The following is a 23,984-nucleotide window of genomic DNA, read 5'->3' as shown; positions in this document are numbered from 1 at the left end:
CTCGCTTGCCACAGGCTCTGTCCCGGCTGCTTTCAAACAGGCGGTTGTAGTCCCTATACTTAAAAAGCAACCTGTCCTGAGCAACTATCGGCCAATTTCCCTTCTCCCCTACTTGGGGAAAATTCTGGAGACCTATGTCACCCGCTGCCTCAGTGCATTCATTGAGGGGTCTTCTTTTTTAGATGACCAGCAAGCCGGTTTTAGACCGGCTCATTCCACTGAAGCTGTCATCGTGGCCGTAATGGATGTACTGAGGCAAGGCGCCGATAAGAACTTGGCCCAGGCTCTTGTTCTACTAGATCTGTCGGCTGCCTTTGACACGGTCGATCATGCTATCTTGATCGACCGTGTCAACAACGCGGGCATTGGAGAACCCGACCTTATGGGTCGAGCGGCGCAGGGCACGCCTAAGATCCCCGGGTTCACCTGCCTCGACCGACAGAGACACTGGACACTCTTTTAGGCGTAGAAAAGTAGTTTTATTAGCTGCAGCTAAGCACAGTTATCTAAGAAGTACCACACAGGTAGGTTCTCAAGAGACTGCCACTTCAATCTGTGGCGCACAGTCTATTATACAACACAAGTTTACAATGACAACTCCCAATATACACAAAACTGACAAATAGGAATAGTTCGAAAACAAGTATCAAATGTCTAAAACACACCCTCCTTTCAGACCCCGTGTGCTCCCCTCCCATCAGGTTAATCAACACTGGTGCCCGTAATCCAGTTTGCAGGTGGCAAAACATGTGTAGAATGCTTCAAAAGAAGAGCTATGTAACAAGAGAACACACGAGGAGAATAGTGAAGGCTAGTTAAATAAGATAAGGTAGAGAAGAATGGTGGGACCCAAACAGTGGAGTAAGTCATGGATTAATCAATCTAGACATGGCTTTGCGAACTCTGCCAGACCCTGACATCAGTATCGCACACGAGGATAAAGGTTGCTTCTTGACGAGAAAAACATCGAACAGCTGAAAGGGGCAGAAAAGACCATTTTCTCCACGTTAGCCGTGCTGCCTGAGTGAGGCAACATAAAATGGCGACTAAACGCAAAATGGCGGCAGTAGCGAAGCGAGGCTGAAAACTACGTAACCTCAGCATCCAGGGCATGGCTCTAACTTGGATCAGGTCTTTTCTGCACCAGCGCTCCCAATCAGTTCATCTGTCCACCTTCTCAGCCACTTACTCTGCACTTTCCTGTGGTGTCCCTCAAGGTTCTGCTCTTTCACCCCTTCTATTTAATCTTTACATGCAACCTCTTATAGTTTCTCTCCGCCACACCCCGGTCACTATCTTCAACTATGCGGATGATTTACAGTTGATTTTCCCTGTTGATCCATCCCCTTCCTCCAGTGCCAATTTCCAATCCACTATGCTTGCCATCTCTGAGTGGATGCATTTTAGCCAGCTGAAGCTTAATCCCAACAAGACGGAGTTAGTATTGACAGGAGGGCCAGCTAACCCTTGGAGCTCCAGTTTTTGGCCCCCCGCTCTTGGCCCTCCGCCCTGCCCTGTCAGCTCGGTGAAGAGCCTTGGTGTAATTATATCCAGTAACTTATCTATGAGGCCTCAAATCAATGCTGTTACATCTTCCTGCTTCTTCCATCTACGCAGGATCTGAAAAATCCGTAGGTTCCTTACGACTGAGGCCCTCATACTTGTCATCATGGCTCCTGTCACCTCCCGTATTGACTACGCTAACTCCCTCTATGTTGGGATTCCTGCTTACCATCTTCATCGGCTTCAGCTGGTACAAAATCAGGCGGCTAGACTGGTCTTCCGACAGCCCAAACACCAACATGTCTCGCCCCTGTTGAGGAGATTGCACTGGATCCGGGTGGCTTCCCGCTGCATTTTTAAGTTGGGCTGTACTGTCTTTAAGGCCCTTCTCGCTCTCGCCCCGGCTTTCACTTCCTCCAACCTCAAGCGTCATATTCCCTCAAGAAACCTCCGGTCCACCGCCCACAGCCTCCTAATTGTCCCCAGGTATAAACGTAAAAAGCATGGCGGCTCGTGCTTCTCGTTTCTTGCCCCCGCACTGTGGAACTCCCTTCCGATCTCACTTCGACTCTGTCCCAATTATTCCTGCTTCCGCAAACTACTCAAAACTCATCTTTTTCAATTAGCTTATGAGTAATCCTGTTGTTTGCCCCTCCGTTATTGTTTATGAGCGCCATGAAACCGTTTGGTGACCGTGCGCGGTAAAAGTGATTTTAACATAACATAACATAACATAACATAACATTACAAAACGTAGAGGACTCATCTATAATCAACCTCTCTGACAAACAACTGACTATACATGAGAAGTCGGTCCTAGAACTAGGGATCAAATTTGTACCAGTAGCCAAAACTGATTTAGTAAATCTTAAATTAGAAGCCTTAGACTTTTGCCGAAAAATTCGCCTAAAGGCATTTTTCTACAACAAAGAGAACACCAAAACCAAGGAGCCATCAAACCTTTCGAACAAGTCATCGTTCATCCCTCCAGCACATAGTATCCCTAAACAAATTTTAGCTTACGAACAGGCAGTTCTTTCCTCAATCACACAGTTGGGAACCTAGAAAATGTTTTTTAACAAAAACATTACAAAAGAACAACAAATAGCTATCAGAGAACTTCACAATGATGACTCAATAGTGGTGAAGCCCGCTGATAAAGGGGGCGCCCTTGTGGTATGGCCAAAAGATAAATACATTGTAGAAATTACAGTCCAATTTTAAATGAAACATGGTACAGGAAGTTGAAGGAAGATCCGACAACTGCCATACATACAGAGATCCAGAACAAGGTAAAAGAAGGGTTTGACAATGGCATTCTAGGCCCCAAGGAATTTGAATACCTCAGCAAGACGAATCCCCGCATTCCGGTAATTTACTTTCTGCCAAAAGTTCATAAGAACTTGATGGAGCCACCCGGGAGACCAATCGTCTCCGGGTGTGACTCAGTTCTTGAACCTATTGCAAAGTATGTAGATGTCTTCCTAAAACCCTTTATGAAAGATGTCAAATCTTACCTGAAAGACACTGCTGATTTCATTAACAAGATTGAAGGTTTACCATTCCATAATGAACAAGATCTAATGGTATCATTTGATGTCACTTCACTCTACACCCAGATCCCCCAAGAGGAAGGACTAGAGGCCATAGAATTTTTCTAGAAAAGAGACCGAAACCACAAAGGGTGCCAACAGAGTTCATAATCGACTTGGCCACTATAGCACTCAAACGCAACTATTTCAGATTCATTGACTCGTTCTACATGCAGGTGAAGGGGACCGCCATGGGGTGTCATTATGCCCCAGAATTGGCGGTTCTCTTCATTGCACTGTATGAGGAACGTTTCATATATCAGAATAACCCCTATCATGACCACATATCAGAATGGTATCGTTATATAGATGATATCTGGTGCCAGTGGACAGGGACTGCAGAACTCGTCATTCAGTTCCATGATTGGCTGAACACGAGGCATCCAGATATAAAATTTAGCATCTCATACAGTCATACACGTCTGACTTTCTTAGACGTTGAGGTCTTCCCACAGGATCATAAACTAGCGACCTCTTTATATCGCAAGAAAACTGACAAGAACACTATACTCCATTACAGGAGCTTTCATCCTCAGAGCCTAAAAGCTAATTTACCCTACAGCCAATTACTTCGCATTAGACAAAATTGTTTTCGAAAAGATGACTTTTAAGTGCATGCAGAAATCTTATGCAACCAACTCAGTGCTAGGGGCTACCCAAAGAAGTTGCTCATACATGCCACCAAACGCGCTTGGTTCACCCCTAGGGAGGAACTATTGATCAACAAATAAAATAAAACCTGGACCGATTAGTCTGTGTATCAGCGTATGGCCCTCACACCAACAAATTTAAAGCCATTATATTAAAAAATTGGCATTTGGTGTCTAACCTAGAAATGCCAAAGGAAAGACCACTTTTTGCTCTAAAGAAAAATAAGAGCATAGACCAACAAATCATCAGAGCAGACTTGGGCATCACAAAAGTGAAGTCCGATTTGCACGCGATATGGAACCTGAAACCTGTTGAAGGACACCACAAATGTGGGACATGCTTATCATGTGCAAATATAATGGAGGGAACAGTGTTCGAGTTCAATTCCATTAAATGGATACACAAAGAATTTACCAAATGTAAGAGCAAAAACGTAGTGTACGCTATAATCTGTCCGTGCCCAAAAATTTACATTGAGAAGACTAATCAACAAATCAATCAGAGACTGACCCAACATAGGTCACGAATTAAATAGAAAGTGTTGACCGCCCCAATGGTTCAACACTTTGCAGAACACAATTATACAGAGAAAGACTTTAAATGGACGGTAGTATCTGGCATCAAAAATCCACCTCGTGGAGGTGACGTTGAAAAAATCTTTTAAAAAAGAAGCTTACTTGATTTTAAAATGCAACTGTGATTGAAGGGCTGAACGAGATGTCGGAACTACAACAAACTATACGCTGAGACCCCATAATGATGACCACCGTAAGATCAGAATGTAAAAATAATGAAACGTTTTTCATTTCATTTTGTGAAACCAAAAAGACCACACTCACACAAGTGCCCGTAATCTCCCAGTAAGAATCACTACATTTCCCACAAATCCCTCTGTTTCCCACCGCGAATTGCATCTCACTTAATCCGGGCCAGAAACGCGGCACACATTCGTCAAACTCACAACGCGGGTAGCGCAAAGACAGACGCCTGAGTGATACTGCTGAAAGCTGACTAAAAGATGAGACGCGCAGCTAGGAATTCAAAAACACGCGTTAGACCAAGTTATCAACAGTCCGAGTTATGCTGACAAACCACGCCATTGCTTTTAGACAACCGAGCCGAATGAAGGGTCTCATTTAGTGCTGCCGCCACAACCTAGAAGAACGCCAGCACATTAATATACGCAACATGAGTGCAGCAATCAAGTAAGTCTTGCGCTATGGGAGAATTTTAAATAATGTAGCCTATACAAATCACAGATGTAACGGCCTCATTGCAATCTTCAACAGATAAACGTTACCCCAGCCCCAATCGGCTCCACGCGATCAGAAGCAGACAACTGCTCAAAATCAAGATGAACACTATATTCACGGAGATGGCAACATAAACAGTGAGTCTTGTATAAATGCGCCGCCAGAATAGATGATGAGGAAGTGTAGCTCACCATAACTGTAGATAACAGGATTCATTCATTTTTTTATTGCAGAACCGAAAGGTGTTCTAAAAGAAACGCCACAAGTATACGGATACAGCAACAAAGTAACGTTTATAAGACAGAGTTAACTTTCTTTATCCCCACACAGACAGCGTGTAACAACACAATAGGTGACGGCCAAAACATTTAATTATTCCCCCTTTATTTTTCAATAGGTACCCAGTCAAGCCCTGATGAAAAACCCGACAATCTATCATCGGGTTTGGAAACGCGTCGGCTGTTTCTTATAGAGTTCATTATTGTTCACAGAGGGCTCCATAAGGAAATTGTATTATGTGAAATGTTTTTCCCTGCGACTTCAGTCCTAGAATAGAAAGATTTAATATATAGGACTGACAAAAAGTACTGGTGTACTGTTGTACATGTGAATCTTGAATCGTATGAAGTATTTTGAAATTAATTTGTTTATGCACTATTGTTTAGATTCGACTTCTTACAGTCATGTATGATCGTTATATGTATCACAGTGTGTCAAAACTTGGACATTTGAAATTGTATAAATGCATCTAAGTTAAATGATGAAATTATTGAGGATAAATGCAGGCATCTAAGAATAGGTTCATTTAGATGCTTCAGGGCTCTCAAAAATAAATAGAGTGGCCTAAAATAAAACCGAGACTGAGTCATTGTTACTTGATTAAATTCTCCAAAGAAAGCAGCAGAATTCTCTATATTCTTTGATGAAAATGTTAAATCACTGGTGGAGCGCAAATCCTTAGTCATTTGGCAGAACTTTGACATCATCTCTGAAGATGCCCCCGCAAATGCATCCTAGAAACAAAACCCTCTAACCATTCATTTGACCCTATCCCTAGTGACATTGCCATTGATTTCTACACCCATACTCTTACCTATTGGACCAGTCTGGTTAACCTCCTCTTCAGCGAAGGCTCCTTTCCTATTGCCCCTAAAACAGGTCAGGTTACCCGACTTCTTAAAATACCTTCCTCTGATGCAAACGACCTCAACAACTTCCGCCCCATCACTAACCTCCCTTTTCTTGCGAAAATCACAGAAAGATGTGTAGCTAAACAACTTTCCCTACATATTAAGGATAATAATCTTCTTGAAAATTTCCAGTCTGGTTTCATTCAAAACTGGAGCACCAAAACAGCCCTGCTGCAAGTGATCGACGATGCGCTGCGTGTACTTGATGTGGGGGAGTCTTGTCTTCTGATTCATCTAGACCTTTCTGCAGCCTTTGACACTGTTAATCACAACACTCTCCTTAACACTCTTCAACAGAGGATGGGCTTGGAAGGCACAGTTCTTAAATGGTTTCCTCATTCCTCTCGGACAGATCCCAAATGATCAAAATAGCGAACAGTCTTTAGTCTTCATTGGCAGTAGGTCAAGATGTCCCTCGGGGTTCCATCCTTGCATCCACCTTGTTCAATCTTTATTTGGAACCATTGGGAAATCTCCTAAGTAAACCTAGGATCCTTTACCATCTCTATGCAGGTGACACTCAAATCTACCTTAAGGTGTCTTCCGCACAAGATATCTCATCCTCAACTCTATTCAAAACTGGATGTTGGCTCATCAACTCATTCTGAATCCTTCCAAAACTGAATTCCTCCTCATCTCTACCTCACTCTCTCCTCCTCCTGTTCAATCTTGGATGGATCAGCTGAATTTACTCAATAATAAACCTATCGTTGTTGATAGCGCGAAATCCCTTGGTGTCGATCTACTCTCCCACATCAATTCCATTGCAAAGAATTCACAATACCAACGTGCCTTCTCTGGGGGATTTGTCGTTTCTTTCCAGAGCAAGACCTAAAAGCCTTGGTCCAATCTCTGGTTCTCTCTAGATTGGACTATTGCAGTTTTCTTCTTGCTGGCCTCCCCAAATCCCACCTTTCCCCTCTCAAATCCGTTCTCCATTCAGCGGCTCGTTTTGACTTCGGGGCCAAAAGAAGTGACCACATCACACCCATTTTGTCTTCTCTTCAATGGCTTCCCATTGAGGCAAGATCAATCTACAAGACTGCCTGTATCACCCACAAAGCTTTTGTAGGAGAGTAGGGTCTGCTATCCTATGGTCACCCCAAATTTTTGCTTTTTGCTTCACTGGTTTATGACTTAATGTGGCTGTGGGCCTGCTAATCAGACCCACAGCCTGCTGTTCTCTCTCTAAATTGTTACCCATGTACTTTAGGTGCATAACGAAATTGGAACTGGTTCACCTTATTGGCCCCTGTAACAGTGTACCCAGGTACCCAGGGCATAGGTGCTTCCAAGGCCTACCAGGGGCTGCAGCATGTATTGTGCCACCCCTGGCCTGGCCTCCATATTTGACACAACTGACTGATCACTCAGCTGGGGTAAGTCGGTGTAACCACCCCTTACTTAGGTGTAGTATGCCTATACCTAACCTAAAATGGACACATATGTTCCTATCAGTCACTCCTATGGAAGGCCTCATCAATCCTGGAGGCAGAGTGCTTGGAAATATGTGAGATGGTGCTCTGGCATGAGCTGAGCCTGTCTGCAGCTTTCAGAACCATGTCCTTTAGCTGTTTCATGATATTGCCATACCATATACTCTTAAGTGCATTATGAACCTCGCGGTTAAATGCTATCTTGGGTTTGGCTTTATCAAGACATGTCGAGTAAGGTGTCATACGAATTGGAATACTACCCCCTCGCCAGTTCTGGCGACGGGGGTAGCATTCCACCCTTCTAGAGGGACACGACATGTACCTAGCCTGAACCCCGGTTAAAGTTAAACAGAGCCTCAGCATCACAAAATGGATGCTGCCCCCACAGACACAAGTCTGACCTCCTGCTGCTGGGAGTCCTTCCAGCGAGGGCAGCTTGGACAAAGGGTTTCCTGCCTGGGGAGGTGCTAGCACCACTCCAGACAGGATTTTGTGTATTGGGTAGGACAGGGCTGAATAGAATCAGACATGCCTGGGGCACACAAGGTGTCCCTGTGCATAGGCCAGTTCAAACCGGTGCTGAGGCTTCCAGCCCCAGTCCTGGCGCGAAACTGGACAAAGGAAAGGGGGTGTAACCACCCCCCTTCCTGGTTCCACCCAGAGGAGGGACCTAGTAGGTGATCCGGCCCCCCAGATTCGAATAAGAGTGGGAGCTGTGTCCTGAGACTTCAGATCATCCTGAATCAACTTGAAATACAGAAGAAGACTGGACTTCGACATTCTGCTGCACAGAAGACAGAAGAAAATCTCCCTTGTGGCCAAGGAGTGACCACCCTGTGAACACAGGCACCAACCAGCAACTCGACGTCTGCTTTGCCGCCGCCTCCCGACGGAGCCCGAGCCCAGAGCCTGACAAGACCCAGACTCCCAGACTTCTCACCGCCCGATCCACAGTCCCTGCAAAGAAGGGACCCGTGTAGGCACCGAGAGACGTGGGACCGGACCTCTTGGAAGACCCCCGAAACGCTGACTGCGCAGCATCAGAGGCATCCTCGACGCTGTGCTTTGGGGTTTGAGAAGCCCCAACCTCGAGCAGGCCTTGCACCGAAGATCAGCCCCCCAGCATCTCCACGATCTGCGTGGGGCCCTTTTGCACTGTGCCACTCGACGCGCCATCCCGTCCACTTGCCACGTGGCTAGTGGCCATCTTGGCGACGAAACCTTCAACTTACACTGCGGGTCTGGTTGCTCCAGACTTGCCCTCGCTCCTGTAAAAAGGAGCACCTGCTCTGACCTTGCTGGTCCGAGTAACATGCCTTTTTCGATTCCTGCGTGGCTTGCATTAGCCAAGGCCTGTTTGCTCCAATCAAGTTGCCGACACCGCCAACAGCGAGAAGCCTGCGTGGGACAGCTCGTGATCGACTCCTGGACGTCCTCAACCCCTCGTGTCCACGTGGCTGCAGAGAGAAGCTACACCTCAACGCCTGTTTGCACCCGACATCGCCTGGTTCCAGTCTGGTTCCACGGTAGTCACTGGCTAGTGACTTTGAACATTGTCCCCTCTGCTTTCAGGTCCTCACCTCTTCAGATCCACCCTTGGATCCACCGGAACTCTTCACATCGAGCCGCCTGCAGCATCTTCAGCTCCAAGCACCTTCGACCTGCGTGACGAAACCCGACACTACTTCGACCCTGTGCACCCGCTTCCTGTGGGTGAGGTAACTCAGCAACGCCGGTGTTCCCACACTGGTGTACACCTCTAGTGTCTGTGTCTAAAGTTTCATCCTTCTAGGTCACTCGGAAGGTTCCTTAATAACTAACTTTGTAACTTTTACGCACCATTGACATTGCATTGGTAAAGCGTGCACTTTCCGCACTGCACCCGAGTCCCGCGGGCCTTTCCCGACTTCTTCACTGCTAGTCCCGAACAGCTCCAGCGATTCCCCAGGCCCTAGGCCTCTTCACTTTCCCCATAGTGGTTCTTATACCACTATTTTAGTATATGGTTTAGGTGGCCCCTAGGGCTCATCCATAATTGTGCAACTTTTGTGTATTTAAACTGTGTTTTATTTTAACGCATTTGCTTCTGTGCTCATAAAGAGTATCAGGGATATTTGTAGAAATAAATCTATATATATTTTCAATATATATCTGTGTGGTGTCCTTTCATTTGGTATTCAAGGGATTGTGGATGGTAAAACAGCTTGCTTCACATGCCTTTAGAGAGTTTAGCCTAAGACTGCTTAGTCCATGCTACCCCTAGGATAGCTTGTCTATAAGGTTGACTTTACAACCTGCACCATAAGGGTTGCTTGGCATGGTACAAGGTGATCACTAGAACTAGTGAGCATCATATACCAGGCCAACTTCTCACATTGGTGGCAGCGGTGGGATTTGAGCTTGCTGTTGTTTTACCATTACAATCTTTGAAAATATCATTTGAAAGATCATACAGGTACCTGATAGGTACACTAAAACAAGACTAGATATACTTAAGTTCTACTGAACTTAGTTGTTGTAGAGGATAGGGAGTAGCACACCCTGACTACAACTACTAGATAGGTTTTGTAGGAAAACACAAGTGTAGGTAGATTGCAACAAATCCACCACACTAGAGCAATGTCTGGAGCAGAGGGATCCACTGGAACCACCTCTGTTGAGAGTGACCCTCCAAGGGCACCATCCAAATTTGCTATCTTTCCATTTAAGGAACTGAGGCAACTGTGTTCCATGAGAGGAATCAAAACAGGTCCTACTCCTACAGCAGGACACCTCAGAGAGCTGTTAGACCAGTCTGAAGCTCTAAAGAACTCCAAACCAGGCCCCTCAGGGACTGGAGATGGAGGATCTCCCACTGAAGATGATAACCCTGATGCCCCTGCCCCTGTCATCCAGATAGATGAGGAAGACCAGACCCCTGGGAATACTCAGCCTGAGGAAGAAGAAGAGGAGGAGGAGGGAGAAGAAAGTGATTCTGATGATGGTAGAAATAGCCAGGTGTTAGTCAGCAGGCTTAACCAGGCTAACCTAAGCTTATTTGGGACTGAAGGTGGGTCCAACCCATTCAGACCCCCAAATGGACTTAACCAGGAGCATAGGAGGAGGAGGAATCACTCAGGTGAGTCCAATACTTCCCATGTTTCTAGAGGTTCTCATGGCAACTCCAGAAGGGAGTTTACTAGCCCTCAGAGAAGGGAACATGAGGCCAAAATGAGAGAGGCTGAACTTAGGATTCAGAGGCAAGAGTTAGAAGTTGCCCTGGCCAAAGAGAAACTTGCTAGAGCAAGGCAGCCTAGAGAGAGTGGATTAGAATCCACTGGTGGCAGCACTATCCCTAAGGATAAAGACAGGTCCTATGACAATAGAAACCTGAGTAAGATTGTGCCCCCCTACAAAGTTGGGGGATGATATCCACAAGTGGATGACTGCACTTGAGAGAGCTTGCAAAGTAAAGCAGGTCCCTCAGGAGCAGTGGGCAGCAATCTTGTGGCTCTCCTTTGAAGGTAGAGGCCGAGACAGACTCCTCACAGTTAGTGATGGGGATTCTAGAAACTACCTGGTCCTGAAGAGTGCTCTGATTGATGGGTTAGGCTTAACCACTGAACAGTACAGGTTAATGTTCAGAGACACCCAGAAGACACAGACTCAGGACTGGTCTGAATTTGTTGAATGTGCCACTAAGGCTCTGGAGGGCTGGTTGCTGGGAAGTAAGGTTACAGACTATGAAGGATTGTACAATTTGCTTATGAGAGAACAGATTTTAAATAACTGTCAGAACCAGCAGTTGCATCAACATTTGGTTGACTCAGATCTAACCTCTCCCCAAGAATTGGGAAAGAGGGCAGACAAATGGGTTAGAACCAGAGTTAAGCAAAATAACCAGAACCAGAACCAGGGTGGTGACCAAAAGAAAACAGACCAGAAGGATGGAGAGCAGAAAGCTAAAGACCAGAAGTCTTCAACAGGGCCCCAAACTAATACTGAGGGTGGGTCCCAAACTTCCAAGAAGAAGAAGAAAGAAGGTCAAAGAAAACCCTGGTGTAGCTTTTGCAAAAACACCACTCACTGGACAAGTGATTGTAAAAAGGGTGGAGCCCCCAACACTGCAGCCCCTAAGGCACCTGCACCCACTAGTACAGTTGGCAGTGTTGGTCCACAGACTAAGGGGGTAGTGGGTATCACCTTGGGAACTGATGGAGATTCTGACCTAGTCAGAGTCCCCACACAGGCTGTTCTGATTTGTGATGGGGAGATTGATTTTTCCCCTACTGTCAGTCCCAATAATTTGGGCAAGTACAGACAGGCACCTTTAATTAATGAAAAAGTGGCTCAAGCATACAGGGACACGTGTGCCAGTGTCACTATGGTGACACCTAGCTTTGTGGACCCTGGACAGTACATACCAGGTGATAATTACCTGGTGACCAATGCCAGCAATGTCACTACTACACATAGTGTGGCAATTGTTAACTTTTCCTGGGGAGGGGTAACTGGCCTAAAAAGAGTTGTGGTTAGTGCTGATCTCCCAGTAGAATGTTTGTTGGGCAATGACCTGGAGAGCTCTCTATGGTCAGAAGTTGAGTACAGGACTCATGCAGAGATGTTAGGGATATCATCACATGTGCTTGCTGTGACCAGGTCACAGGCCAAAAAGTGCCTCTCTGAACCTCAGGTCTTGGATCCTGGAACAATGGACCAAGTACCTTCCAAGACAAGGAACAGGAGGGTAAAGGCTGTGCCTTCCCAAATGCCTACAAGTGAGGATCAGCCTTCACAGGAAGATGATTCTAAGACCCCTGAAGGAACTGTCCCTATAGAGCTTGAACCTGATCAGGTTGAGTTTCTGGGGACAGGGGGACCTTCTAGGGCAGACTTGGGGCAGGCTCAGTTATCCTGTCCTTCTCTTGAACCCCTCAGACAGCAGGCTGCTGCTGAGGCTGCTGGGAATGCTCAAGGTACCCATAAGGTTTATTGGGATGATGGGCTCCTTTATTCAGAGGGTAGAGACCCCAAGCCTGGTGCAACCAGGAGGTTGGTCATACCTCTGCAATTTAGGGGCTTCCTTCTTACCTTGGCACATGATATTCCCTTAGCAGGACACCTAGGCCAGAACAAAACATGGGACAGACTTGTCTGTCACTTTCACTGGCCTCACATGTCAGAAGATACAAAGGAGTTTTGTCGCTCCTGTGTAACCTGCCAAGCAAGTGGCAAAGCAGGTGGTACCACAAAGGCCCCCCTAATACCATTACCTGTGGTGGGGGTGCCCTTTGAAAGGGTGGGGATTGACATTGTTGGACCAATGGATCCCCCTACAGCATCTGGGCACAGATTCATACTGGTGGTGGTGGACCATGCCACCAGGTACCCAGAGGCAATTCCACTTAGGACCACAACAGCTCCTGTTGTGGCCAGGGCCTTACTTGGAGTTTTCTCCAGAGTGGGGTTTCCTAAGGAGGTAGTATCTGATAGGGGTGCAAACTTCATGTCAGGATACTTGACAGCTACGTGGAAGGAATGTGGTGTCAACTATAAGTTCACCACTCCCTATCATCCACAATGCAATGGGCTTGTTGAGAGATTCAACAAGACCCTAAAGGGCATGATCAAAGGGTTACCTGAAAAGCTTAGGCGAAGATGGGACATCCTTTTACCCTGCCTTCTGTTTGCTTACAGAGAGGTCCCACAAAAAGGTGTTGGCTTCAGCCCCTTTGAATTGTTGTTTGGACATCCTGTAAGAGGACCCCTATGTCTGGCGAGGGAAGGATGGGAGTTACCTCTCAAAAAGCCCAAGCAAGACATAGTGGACTATGTACTTGGTCTCCGCTCCAGGATGGCTGAGTATATGGAGAAGGCATCCAAAAACCTTGAGGCTAGCCAGGAATTACAGAAAGCCTGGCATGACCAAAAGGCTGTCCTGACTGAGTACCAGCCTGGACAGAAGGTATGGGTGTTGGAGCCAGTGGCCCCAGCAGCACTCCAAGACAAATGGTCTGGACCCCATACAATCATTGAGAAAAAGGGAGAGGTTACCTACTTGGTGGACCTTGGAACTCCCAGGAGCCCCCACAGGGTGCTCCATGTTAACAGACTGAAAGCATATGTTGACAGGGCAGACATGGGCTTGCTCATGGCTACAGATGAGGGGCAGGAGGAAGAGAGTGACCCTCTCCCAGACCTGCTGACTCAGAACCCTGAGGATGGCTCAGTTGATGGTGTGGCCTTAGATGGCAGCCTCACTGAACATCAGCAACATGACTGTAGACAGGTTTTGCAGTAATATCGACATATGTTCTCCCTGACACCCAGTCAGACTAACTGGTGTACCCATGTGGTGGACACTGGTGATAGTCTTCCTGTAAAGAACAAAATTTACAGGCAGCCTGACCATGTCAGAGACTGTATCAAGGCTGAGGTACAAAAGATGCTGGAGTTAGGTGTCATTGAGCCTTCAGAGAGCCCCTGGGCTAGCCCAGTGGTTCTGGTCCCCAAACCTCACACCAAAGATGGGAAGAGAGAGATGAGGTTCTGTGTGGATTACAGAGGACTCAATGCTGTCACCAGGACAGATGCACACCCAATTCCAAGGGCAGATGAGCTCATAGACAAATTGGCTTCTGCCAAGTATTTGAGCACATTTGACTTGACAGCTGGCTACTGGCAAATCAGGTTAGCTGAGGAGTCTAAGGCCAAGACAGCATTTTCTACCCCCAGTGGGCATTACCAGTTTGTGGTGATGCCCTTTGGTTTGCAAAATGTACCTGCCACCTTCCAAAGGTTGGTGAATCAAGTCCTTACTGGGTTGGATGACTTTTGTGCAGCATATCTGGACGATATTGCTGTCTTTAGCTCCACCTGGGAGGATCACCTGGTCCACCTGAAGGAAGTGCTAGAGGCTCTGCAAAAGGCAGGCCTCACTATCAAGGCAACCAAGTGCCAGATAGGGCAGAGTAAGGTTGTGTACTTGGGCCACCTTGTGGGTGGAGGCCAAGTTCAACCACTGGAGAGTAAGATTCAGACCATAAAGGACTGGACTCCTCCAACTACCCAGACTCAGGTCAGAGCTTTCTTGGGCCTGACTGGGTACTACAGGAAGTTTGTTAAGAACTATGGGTCCATTGTGACTCCTCTTAATGATCTGACATCCAAGAAGATGCCCAAAAAGGTTCAGTGGACAGAATACTGTCAAAAGGCATTTGATGACCTGAAGAAGGCCATGTGCTCTGCACCTATCCTGAAGAGTCCTGACTACTCAAGAGAGTTTATTGTCCAAACAGATGCTTCTGAGTTGGGAGTGGGAGCTGTGCTTTCACAACTTAATGTAGATGGTCAAGACCAGCCCATTGCTTTCATTAGCAGAAGGCTGACCCCCAGAGAGAAACGTTGGTCAGCCATTGAGAGGGAGGCCTTTGCTGTGGTGTGGGCCCTGAAGAAGTTGAGACCATACTTGTTTGGCACTCACTTCAAGATTCAGACCGACCATAAGCCCCTCTTATGGCTTAATCAGATGAAGGGTGAAAACCCCAAACTGCTCAGGTGGCCCATTTCCCTACAGGGGATGGACTTTACAGTGGAGCACCGCCCAGGGACTGACCATGGTAATGCAGATGGTCTCTCCAGGTACTTCCACTTAGAACATGAAGACACAACTGGTCAAGGTTAGTCTAATGTCCCTGCGTTTGGGGGGGGGGGTTGTGTAGGAGAGTAGGGTCTGCTATCCTATGGTCACCCCAAATTTTTGCTTTTTGCTTCACTGGTTTATGACTTAATGTGGCTGTGGGCCTGCTAATCAGACCCACAGCCTGCTGTTCTCTCTCTAAATTGTTACCCATGTACTTTAGGTGCATAATGAAATTGGAACTGGTTCACCTTATTGGCCCCTGTAACAGTGTACCCAGGTACCCAGGGCATAGGTGCTTCCAAGGCCTACCAGGGGCTGCAGCATGTATTGTGCCACCCCTGGCCTGGCCTCCATATTTGACACAACTGGCTGATCACTCAGCTGGTGTAAGTCGGTGTAACCGCCCCTTACTTAGGTGTAGTATGCCTATACCTAACCTAAAATGGACACATATGTTCCTATCAGTCACTCCTATGGAAGGCCTCATCAATCCTGGAGGCAGAGTGCTTGGAAATATGTGAGATGGTGCTCTGGCATGAGCTGAGCCTGTCTGCAGCTTTCGGAACCATGTCCTTTAGCTGTTTCATGATATTGCCATACCATATACTCTTAAGTGCATTATGAACCTCGCGGTTAAATGCTATCTTGGGTTTGGCTTTATCAAGACATGTCGAGTAAGGTGTCATACGAATTGGAATACTACCCCCTCGCCAGTTCTGGCGACGGGGGTAGCATTCCACCCTTCTAGAGGGACACGACATGTACCTAGCCTGAACCCCGTTTAAAGTTAAACAGAGCCTCAGCATCACAAAATGGATGCTGCCCCCACAGACACAAGTCTGACCTCCTGCGGCTGGGAGTCCTTCCAGCGAGGGCAGCTTGGACAAAGGGTTTCCTGCCTGGGGAGGTGCTAGCACCACTCCAGACAGGATTTTGTGTATTGGGTAGGACAGGGCTGAATAGAATCAGACATGCCTGGGGCACACAAGGTGTCCCTGTGCATAGGCCAGTTCAAACCGGTGCTGGGGCTTTCCAGCCCCAGTCCTGGCGCGAAACTGGACAAAGGAAAGGGGGTGTAACCACCCCCCTTCCTGGTTCCACCCAGAGGAGGGACCTAGTAGGTGATCCGGCCCCCCAGATTCGAATAAGAGTGGGAGCTGTGTCCTGAGACTTCAGATCATCCTGAATCAACTTGAAATACAGAAGAAGACTGGACTTCGACATTCTGCTGCACAGAAGACGGAAGAGAATCTCCCTTGTGGCCAAGGAGTGACCACCCTGTGAACACAGGCACCAACCAGCAACTCGACGTCTGCTTTGCCGCCGCCTCCCGCCGGAGCCCGAGCCCAGAGCCTGACAAGACCCAGACTCCCAGACTTCTCACCGCCCGATCCACAGTCCCTGCAAAGAAGGGACCCGTGGAGGCACCGAGAGACGTGGGACCGGACCTCTTGGAAGACCCCCGAAACGCTGACTGCGCAGCATCAGAGGCACCCTCGACGCTGTGCTTTGGGGTTAGAGAAGCCCCAACCTCGAGCAGCCCTTGCACCGAAGATCAGCCCCCCAGCATCTCCACGATCTGCGTGGGGCCCTTTTGCACTGTGCCACTCGACGCGCCATCCCGTCCACTTGCCACGTGGCTAGTGGCCATCTTGGCGACGAAACCTTCAACTTACACTGCGGGTCTGGTTGCTCCAGACTTGCCCTCGCTCCTGTAAAAAGGAGCACCTGCTCTGACCTTGCTGGTCCGAGTAACATGCCTTTTTCGATTCCTGCGTGGCTTGCATTAGCCAAGGTCTGTTTGCTCCAATCAAGTTGCCGACACCGCCAACAGCGAGAAGCCTGCGTGGGACAGCTCGTGATCGACTCCTGGACGTCCTCGACCCCTCGTGTCCACGTGGCTGCAGAGAGAAGCTACACCTCAACGCCTGTTTGCACCCGACATCGCCTGGTTCCAGTCTGGTTCCACGGTAGTCACTGGCTAGTGACTTTGAACATTGTCCCCTCTGCTTTCAGGTCCTCACCTCTTCAGATCCACCCTTGGATCCACCGGAACTCTTCACATCGAGCCGCCTGCAGCATCTTCAGCTCCAAGCACCTTCGACCTGCCTGACGAAACCCGACACTACTTCGACCCTGTGCACCCGCTTCCTGTGGGTGAGATAACTCAGCAACGCCGGTGTTCCCACACTGGTGTACACCTCTAGTGTCTGTGTCTAAAGTTTCATCCTTCTAGGTCACTCGGAAGGTTCCTTAATAACTAACTTTGTAACTTTTACGCACCATTGACATTGCATTGGTAAAGCGTGCACTTTCCGCACTGCACCCGAGTCCCGCGGGCCTTTCCCGACTTCTTCACTGCTAGTCCCGAACAGCTCCAGCGATTCCCCAGGCCCTAGGCCTCTTCACTTTCCCCATAGTGGTTCTTATACCACTATTTTAGTATATGGTTTAGGTGGCCCCTAGGGCTCATCCATAATTGTGCAACTTTTGTGTATTTAAACTGTGTTTTATTTTAACACATTTGCTTCTGTGCTCATAAAGAGTATCAGGGATATTTGTAGAAATAAATCTATATATATTTTCAATATATATCTGTGTAGTGTCCTTTCATTTGGTATTCAAGGGATTGTGGATGGTAAGTCAATCAACAACAAGATCCCTATACCTGGGGCGATTAATACATTTCAAAGACATGAGTACACATCACTCAGGTTGTATTTTTCGTTTACATACCGAGGTAGACCCCTGCTATCTATCGCAGTGCGGTATCACTCCTCTAATGTCTGATTGTCCCCACTCATTCTATTTTTCCAAAAAATTAATACTACGGTCTCAATTCAAAAAGTGTCCAGCGTGATGTCCAACAAATGTCTGCCTTCTATACTGACAGTACATCTATCCACACTTCACCACATGTGTACACACCTTAAAAGGGAAAAAAATGTGTGGTGGAGAGGAAGGCACCTCACGGGCGAACAACTCTCGGGGATGTTGGCAGGTGTTACCAACTCAATGCCCCTTTCTCATCATCGGTTGCCTTCCAATCCGGAAAGGAAACAAGAATAGATACAACACATAAACTGAAATGCGTGTAAAGGTGCAACATAGAGAGTATGGTTCCTGGGATGAGATACGGTCCTGGTTCCTAATCGTACGATTGCTACTTCAATCGTTTTTAAACGAGTTAAAGTGTGATTCGGTCAGCCGGTATGAGTTGCCCATGCTGGCCAGGGTGTCCAGAAAGGATGTTAAAAAAATTGGTGCAGTGACCGAGTGTTCAATACCCTGATGAATCTGCCGAAACCAATGGGGCAGTGAAACATGTCGGTATCAGGTACTGGTAGGCGATATTAAGCTACTAACCTTTGTTTTAATTCTTCAGCTCACACTGAAACGAAGAATAAAGTGATTGAGTGGGTGTGGCTGTTGATTTTATGTCACTCTGTCCGTTCTGAGTTAATGTTGTTATACTCTCTATGTTGCACCTTTACACGCATTTCAGTTTATGTGTTGTATCTATTCTTGTTTCCTTTCCGGATTGGAAGGCAACTGATGATGAGAAAGGGGCATTGAGTTGGTAACATCCGCCAACATCCCCGAGGGTTGTTCGCCCGTGAGGTGCCTTCCTCTCCACCACACATTTTTTTCCCTTTTATGGTGTGTACACATGTGGTGAAGTGTGGATAGATGTACTGTCAGTATAGAAGGCAGACATTTGTTGGACATCACGCTGGACACTTTTTGAATTGAGACCGTAGTATTAATTTTTTGGAACAATAGAATGAGTGGGGACAATCAGACATTAGAGGAGTGATACCGCACTGCGATAGATAGCAGGGGTCTACCTCGGTATGTAAACGAAAAATACAACCTGAGTGATGTGTACTCATGTCTTTGAAATGTATTAATCGCCCCAGGTATAGGGATCTTGTTGTTGATTGACTGTCTAGAGTGGAGGGCGATCCCTTATATACCTTTCCATATCCCTCTTGGCTCCTTTTTGCTATTGTCTGTTTATTGTGGATGGTAAAACAGCTTGCTTCACATGCCTTTAGAGAGTTTAGCCTAAGACTGCTTAGTCCATGCTACCCCTAGGATAGCTTGTCTATAAGGTTGACTTTACAACCTGCACCATAAGGGTTGCTTGGCATGGTACAAGGTGATCACTAGAACTAGTGAGCATCATATACCAGGCCAACTTCTCACAGCTTTCACATTTCCTATCCTCGATACCTGGCGAATAAACTTAAACTCTCTGGAGGCTCAAGACCTTCTCGTAATGCAGAAAATGTACTGCTTGAGCCCCCCACCTTCCAAAGGGAAAAATTGATGGCTCAATCCTTCTCAGGCAATGCGGTTAGAATCTGGACCTCGCTTCCTCCACTACTCCGTACCACCACCTCTACCCAGACCTTCAAAACTGACCTCAAACCTCTTCTCTTCCAAAGACACTTCCAGAACTAATACATTCCTTTTCATGTTCCTCAAGGAAGTTCTTTCAAAAATCTATTCCTGTACTCCTGTGCGATCTTCATCCTAGTGTGGTTTTTTGTGTGACTGCCATCTATTGTTATATTTTACTTTTTCCTTCTTTCTCGTTTGAATCTGTAACATGTACATATAAAAAATTATCCTCATGTGACCTACTTGGTTCTATTGTGGAGCGCTCTGACACCTTTGGGTAAAGTCCGCACTATATAAAATTGCATTAAATAAATAAATACATAAATGGGCATTTATTGAGATGCAGACAGCCCTGAATGGGTCAAGTCTATGCAAATTAGAGGGGCCTCGCACATTCCCCTTCTGCCCAGGGCGCAAAACATCCTAGAACAGGCCCCGAGTGACAGTCTGAGATCATTATCACGCATTATCAACGCATGGCAGTAAAGCTTCCATAGTCTCGGTCCATATTGGCAAAAGAACTACAGTGCCTACTATGTTGTACGTCACATTCACTATTTCATCTGCGCATGCGCACCATACGGGTTTCCCCCGCCACACTGCGGCTGATTTGAGTAATGGAAAGAGCAATAACATTGAAAGGTGTAGCTGTGTGGCGTCCATGCCTTGGAGACTGCGAGGCCGGCGGCCATCTTGTAAATAGTTAGAACCAATTCAGAACTAAAATGACGGCAAGAAAATGTGCGTTTATTATTATTTACTCTCCGGAATGAAAAATTTCTCGGTATCTTGTATTTGTGTTAAAATAAAACAGTACATCTAAAAAATATTTAACACAGAATAATATACATTTCGCTCTTTGAAAATAAATACAAGATTTTGTTTTCATAGTTCGAATATAACTCATGTTGTAAGCGCTACTCGTTTTTGTGAAATGTTAACTTTTGTTTTAAAAAACGTGCCTGCATACGTGCGTCGAGGAGGGGTCTTGGCATTCTAGTCCTCTTTCTATGGTGAGAGCACCGACTCTGCCACCAGAGCGCCGTATGAGAAGGCAGCTGCTGTGACCCGCACGCACGGCAAAGAAAGGCGCTGCCCTTCCCCGCCTCACTCATTTGACAACTCCACAACGTCCTTCGCCGGGGATGCTTTACTAACTGCCGTCCAATAGTCTTCACATCACTGTAGAGATGCTGCGTGTGTGCCGCAGAGCAGGACCAGTGGCTCAGGTAAGAAACCATGTGATAGATGAATGAGTTTGCTGGGTGAAAAGAAACATGCTGTTTTTCATCATGACCATGTTGGAATGGCAGAAACGCACAATTCTTATATACAAGTCGGACGTTGAAGATAAAAGCACTATCCTTCTTGAAGTTCACCTCATGAGTCCGCCCCCTTGTCAGCGAGAGTCGCTGTCAGATAGAAAGTCTCTCCATCCTAGTGGCTCGAGCCCTGAAAGACCTGCACTTTCGCCAATGAGAGTGGCGGTTTAGCCAGAGGGGGCGGGCTACCTGTATTTCTCACAGTTTGCAGTTATACACTCTTTAGAAGGGGGCGCGTGCGGCAGTTTAAATTTGGCATCACATGTCTCCATCATTCTGCCTAGTTATAGTTAACCAAGTTCAACGAGTGACCAGAAAGAGGGTCATGCACAAAGTTCTGACACCTTTGGGGATACTTTGTAGGGAAATGGCCTGAACTTTTTAACACCCTTGGCTGGAAGGACGTGACCTTGTTGATTCATTTCACCCAGCGGTTGCCTTCCTCAGTGTTTAAATGTTAATTCAACAGGGGGAAGGAATGGGATGAGAGTTATGCACGGGGTGTTTGATGCATAGTTTCGTTTTACCGCTTCATGCACAAACTTGAGCCAACTTGTTGATTTTTCTGATGCTGTGTTAGAATAAAGTTCTTGCTGCCGGCTGCCCACTCGTGAAGTACTCCAGCTTTGCATTAAATCATAATTATCCATGTGGTGAACACTTTCCCAGCCCTCAAATTAGTAGCAGTTTTGCTTGTTTTATGCTAGAGGTTTCAGTATCTTATTGTCTATAGGCCTTCCATGTGACGATGTTGTGCTGTATAAAACTGCCCCAACATACATCAAATGTTTTCAGACTTTATTTACTACTATAGATTTATGCCCACCTTAGGTTAGAGGAGTGTTTTTAGTTCTAAAGGTATGTTTACGCGCAAACACATCTAATTTTATGGGTGTCAAGTCACGGGAAATCCTGGTGTCATATTTAACCAATAATATTAAGGAAAATGAGGCACTAATCTCGTTTAAAGTTATATTTAATAGCCAAAGTAATCATTACAGAAGTGTAATGTATTGTACATTATTGCATGTTATATTATTTATGTGCTTGTTATATTATTACTGTGCATTCATAGCACCTCGCTCGTGCTTGTCACGCTATCTTCCACATTCTGTTAGCTGGCATGCGCGCTTGTTCTGTTATGCGCACATGCTGTACAATTGATGCATAAACATGTATATGTTCAATTTGGTATCCTTGTGCATCCCACCTCCTCCTTGAAGTATGAACGTACCTAACAGACATTATCTGTTTGGACTTCAAGGAGGAAGGATGCACTCCAGTGGTGTCTTCGTTATACTGGAATAAAGCTTCTTAGTTTACCACAAACTACCACTCCTCGTTATCAACTTTATTTGATTGAAGTTCTACATTTTAAGAAGGCAACTGGTTAGTTTGTCCGTCTTGGAGAAATATTGCGAGCAAAAGCATCATCTAGTCGTAGCTAAGTGTCAGGCAGATTAACTTAAAATCGGTCAAAGTCTAAGCAAAGCTCTGCTACATCTAAACCTCAACCCTCACTGCTCTGAAGCTAAAAGTAAAACAAATAACGTTCTGAAGCTTGTTTCCTTTCCTTTCCAGTAAAGAATTGGCTTGGTAGTTTGGTCTGCCCTGTTCCCATGATGCACTGGGCCAGGGACAGACTAATTTGCATGTAGCCAGGTTCTGAACTGGGTTGGTGCAGTGAGCTAAAAAACGGTGATGGATCAAGCCCTGATCTTTTGACTGGGTAGGAGTGTTCTGCTTAATTCAGATGCCCTGTCCATCACCCCCCCTTTTATGAATCGTTTTGGCCACTATAGGAGTGGAAGGGTATGCTCAGACATGAGTCCCTTGCTCACTGCACCATCAGGATTCAAGCAAGCCGGGCCGAAGACGGCTGCAATGCCAGAAACCGGTCCCCGGAAGCTTGTTTCCTTTCCAGTAAAGAATTGGCTTGGTAGTTTGGTCTGCCCTGTTCCCATGATGCACTGGGCCAGGGACAGACTAATTTGCAAGTAGCCAGGTTCTGAACTGGGTTGGTGCAGTGAGCTAAAAAACGGTGATGGATCAAGCCCTGATCTTTTGACTGGGTAGGAGTGTTCTGCTTAATTCAGATGCCCTGTCCATCACCACCCCCTTTTATGAATCGTTCACCAAAAAGCAAGCACACAATTTCCATAGCAATCCTTATTGTTCCCCAAAAAGAAAGTATACAATTTTCATAGCACAATATAATATAAATGTACAGCATGAAATGTTACTTACACAGCAAAAATCACATTATTTAAAAATAACACGCACCTGCATTGGCTGAAAGTGCACATAATTTGTTATTAATGCAAAACACAAGAGGAAAAACAATGAACTGATTTTGCACATGAATAACATCAACATGTTAATGTAGGCTCAACCGACTGGCCATGCATTGTTGGAGGATTGGAACATCTTTCCAAGGGAAGTTAGTGAAACATTATTTTTTAGATGCAAGCAGAGACCGTGGTTTGCAGCTTAGTTAAAATAATAGGCGCATCAAGACCCTCATGGGTGAAGCAGCTGCTCTCTACAAGTCTTGATTGATTGACATTCTAAAACCTAATGAAAACATGAAAGTGCAGGGCTTGTGCACACAAAACATGAACGTGCATAGCTTGTGCACACAAATAAATACTCTTAAGTGATGCAGCCTGATGCAGTTTATTCATGTAAGCTGAAGTAAGCCAAAATTAATAGTCTAAATATGAAAATCAGCTCCCACAGGTATTCAAATTATAAAACGTCCTTTGAGCCTATTTTGGTGCAGTTTGTTTTCTCATACTGCCTTACATGTTGCAAACAAGAAAGGACGGGTAAATATTACTCATGCAAGCTTGCTCTTCACTACTTTATTTCAAAGCAGTTGTTATAGATGTAGACATGGTGATGCTAGGTGTAAGATGAGAACAGGAGTGATATGGTAGGAGGGTCTACAAAGAGATTTTGGGGAAGATTTCACTGATAAGTTATGGAAATACAAAGGTTGAGTGCACC

General features: G+C 46.2%; 1 protein-coding gene across 2 annotated transcripts in view; it reads left to right on the top strand.

The window, feature by feature from the left end:
• Nucleotides 1-20,641: 20,641 nt before the first annotated feature.
• Nucleotides 20,642-23,984, top strand: part of IMMT (inner membrane mitochondrial protein) — a 442,904-nt gene continuing 439,561 nt past the window's right edge. The window contains exon 1 of one of the 2 annotated variants that reach the window (XM_078678663.1): nt 20,642-20,882. In XM_078678663.1, coding sequence (XP_078534789.1) covers nt 20,844-20,882 — 39 coding nt within the window. In that variant the 5' untranslated portion in view covers nt 20,642-20,843. The remainder of the gene's footprint in view (nt 20,883-23,984) is intronic. The other variant, XM_078678664.1, reaches the window with a different exon arrangement.

The sequence above is a fragment of the Lissotriton helveticus genome, chromosome 2_2, assembly GCF_964261635.1.
Source record: "Lissotriton helveticus chromosome 2_2, aLisHel1.1, whole genome shotgun sequence".
In the NCBI taxonomy this organism is placed as follows: domain Eukaryota; kingdom Metazoa; phylum Chordata; class Amphibia; order Caudata; family Salamandridae; genus Lissotriton; species Lissotriton helveticus.
Note: the sequence above shows the minus strand (reverse complement) of the source record. Positions and strands in the feature narration are given on the sequence as shown.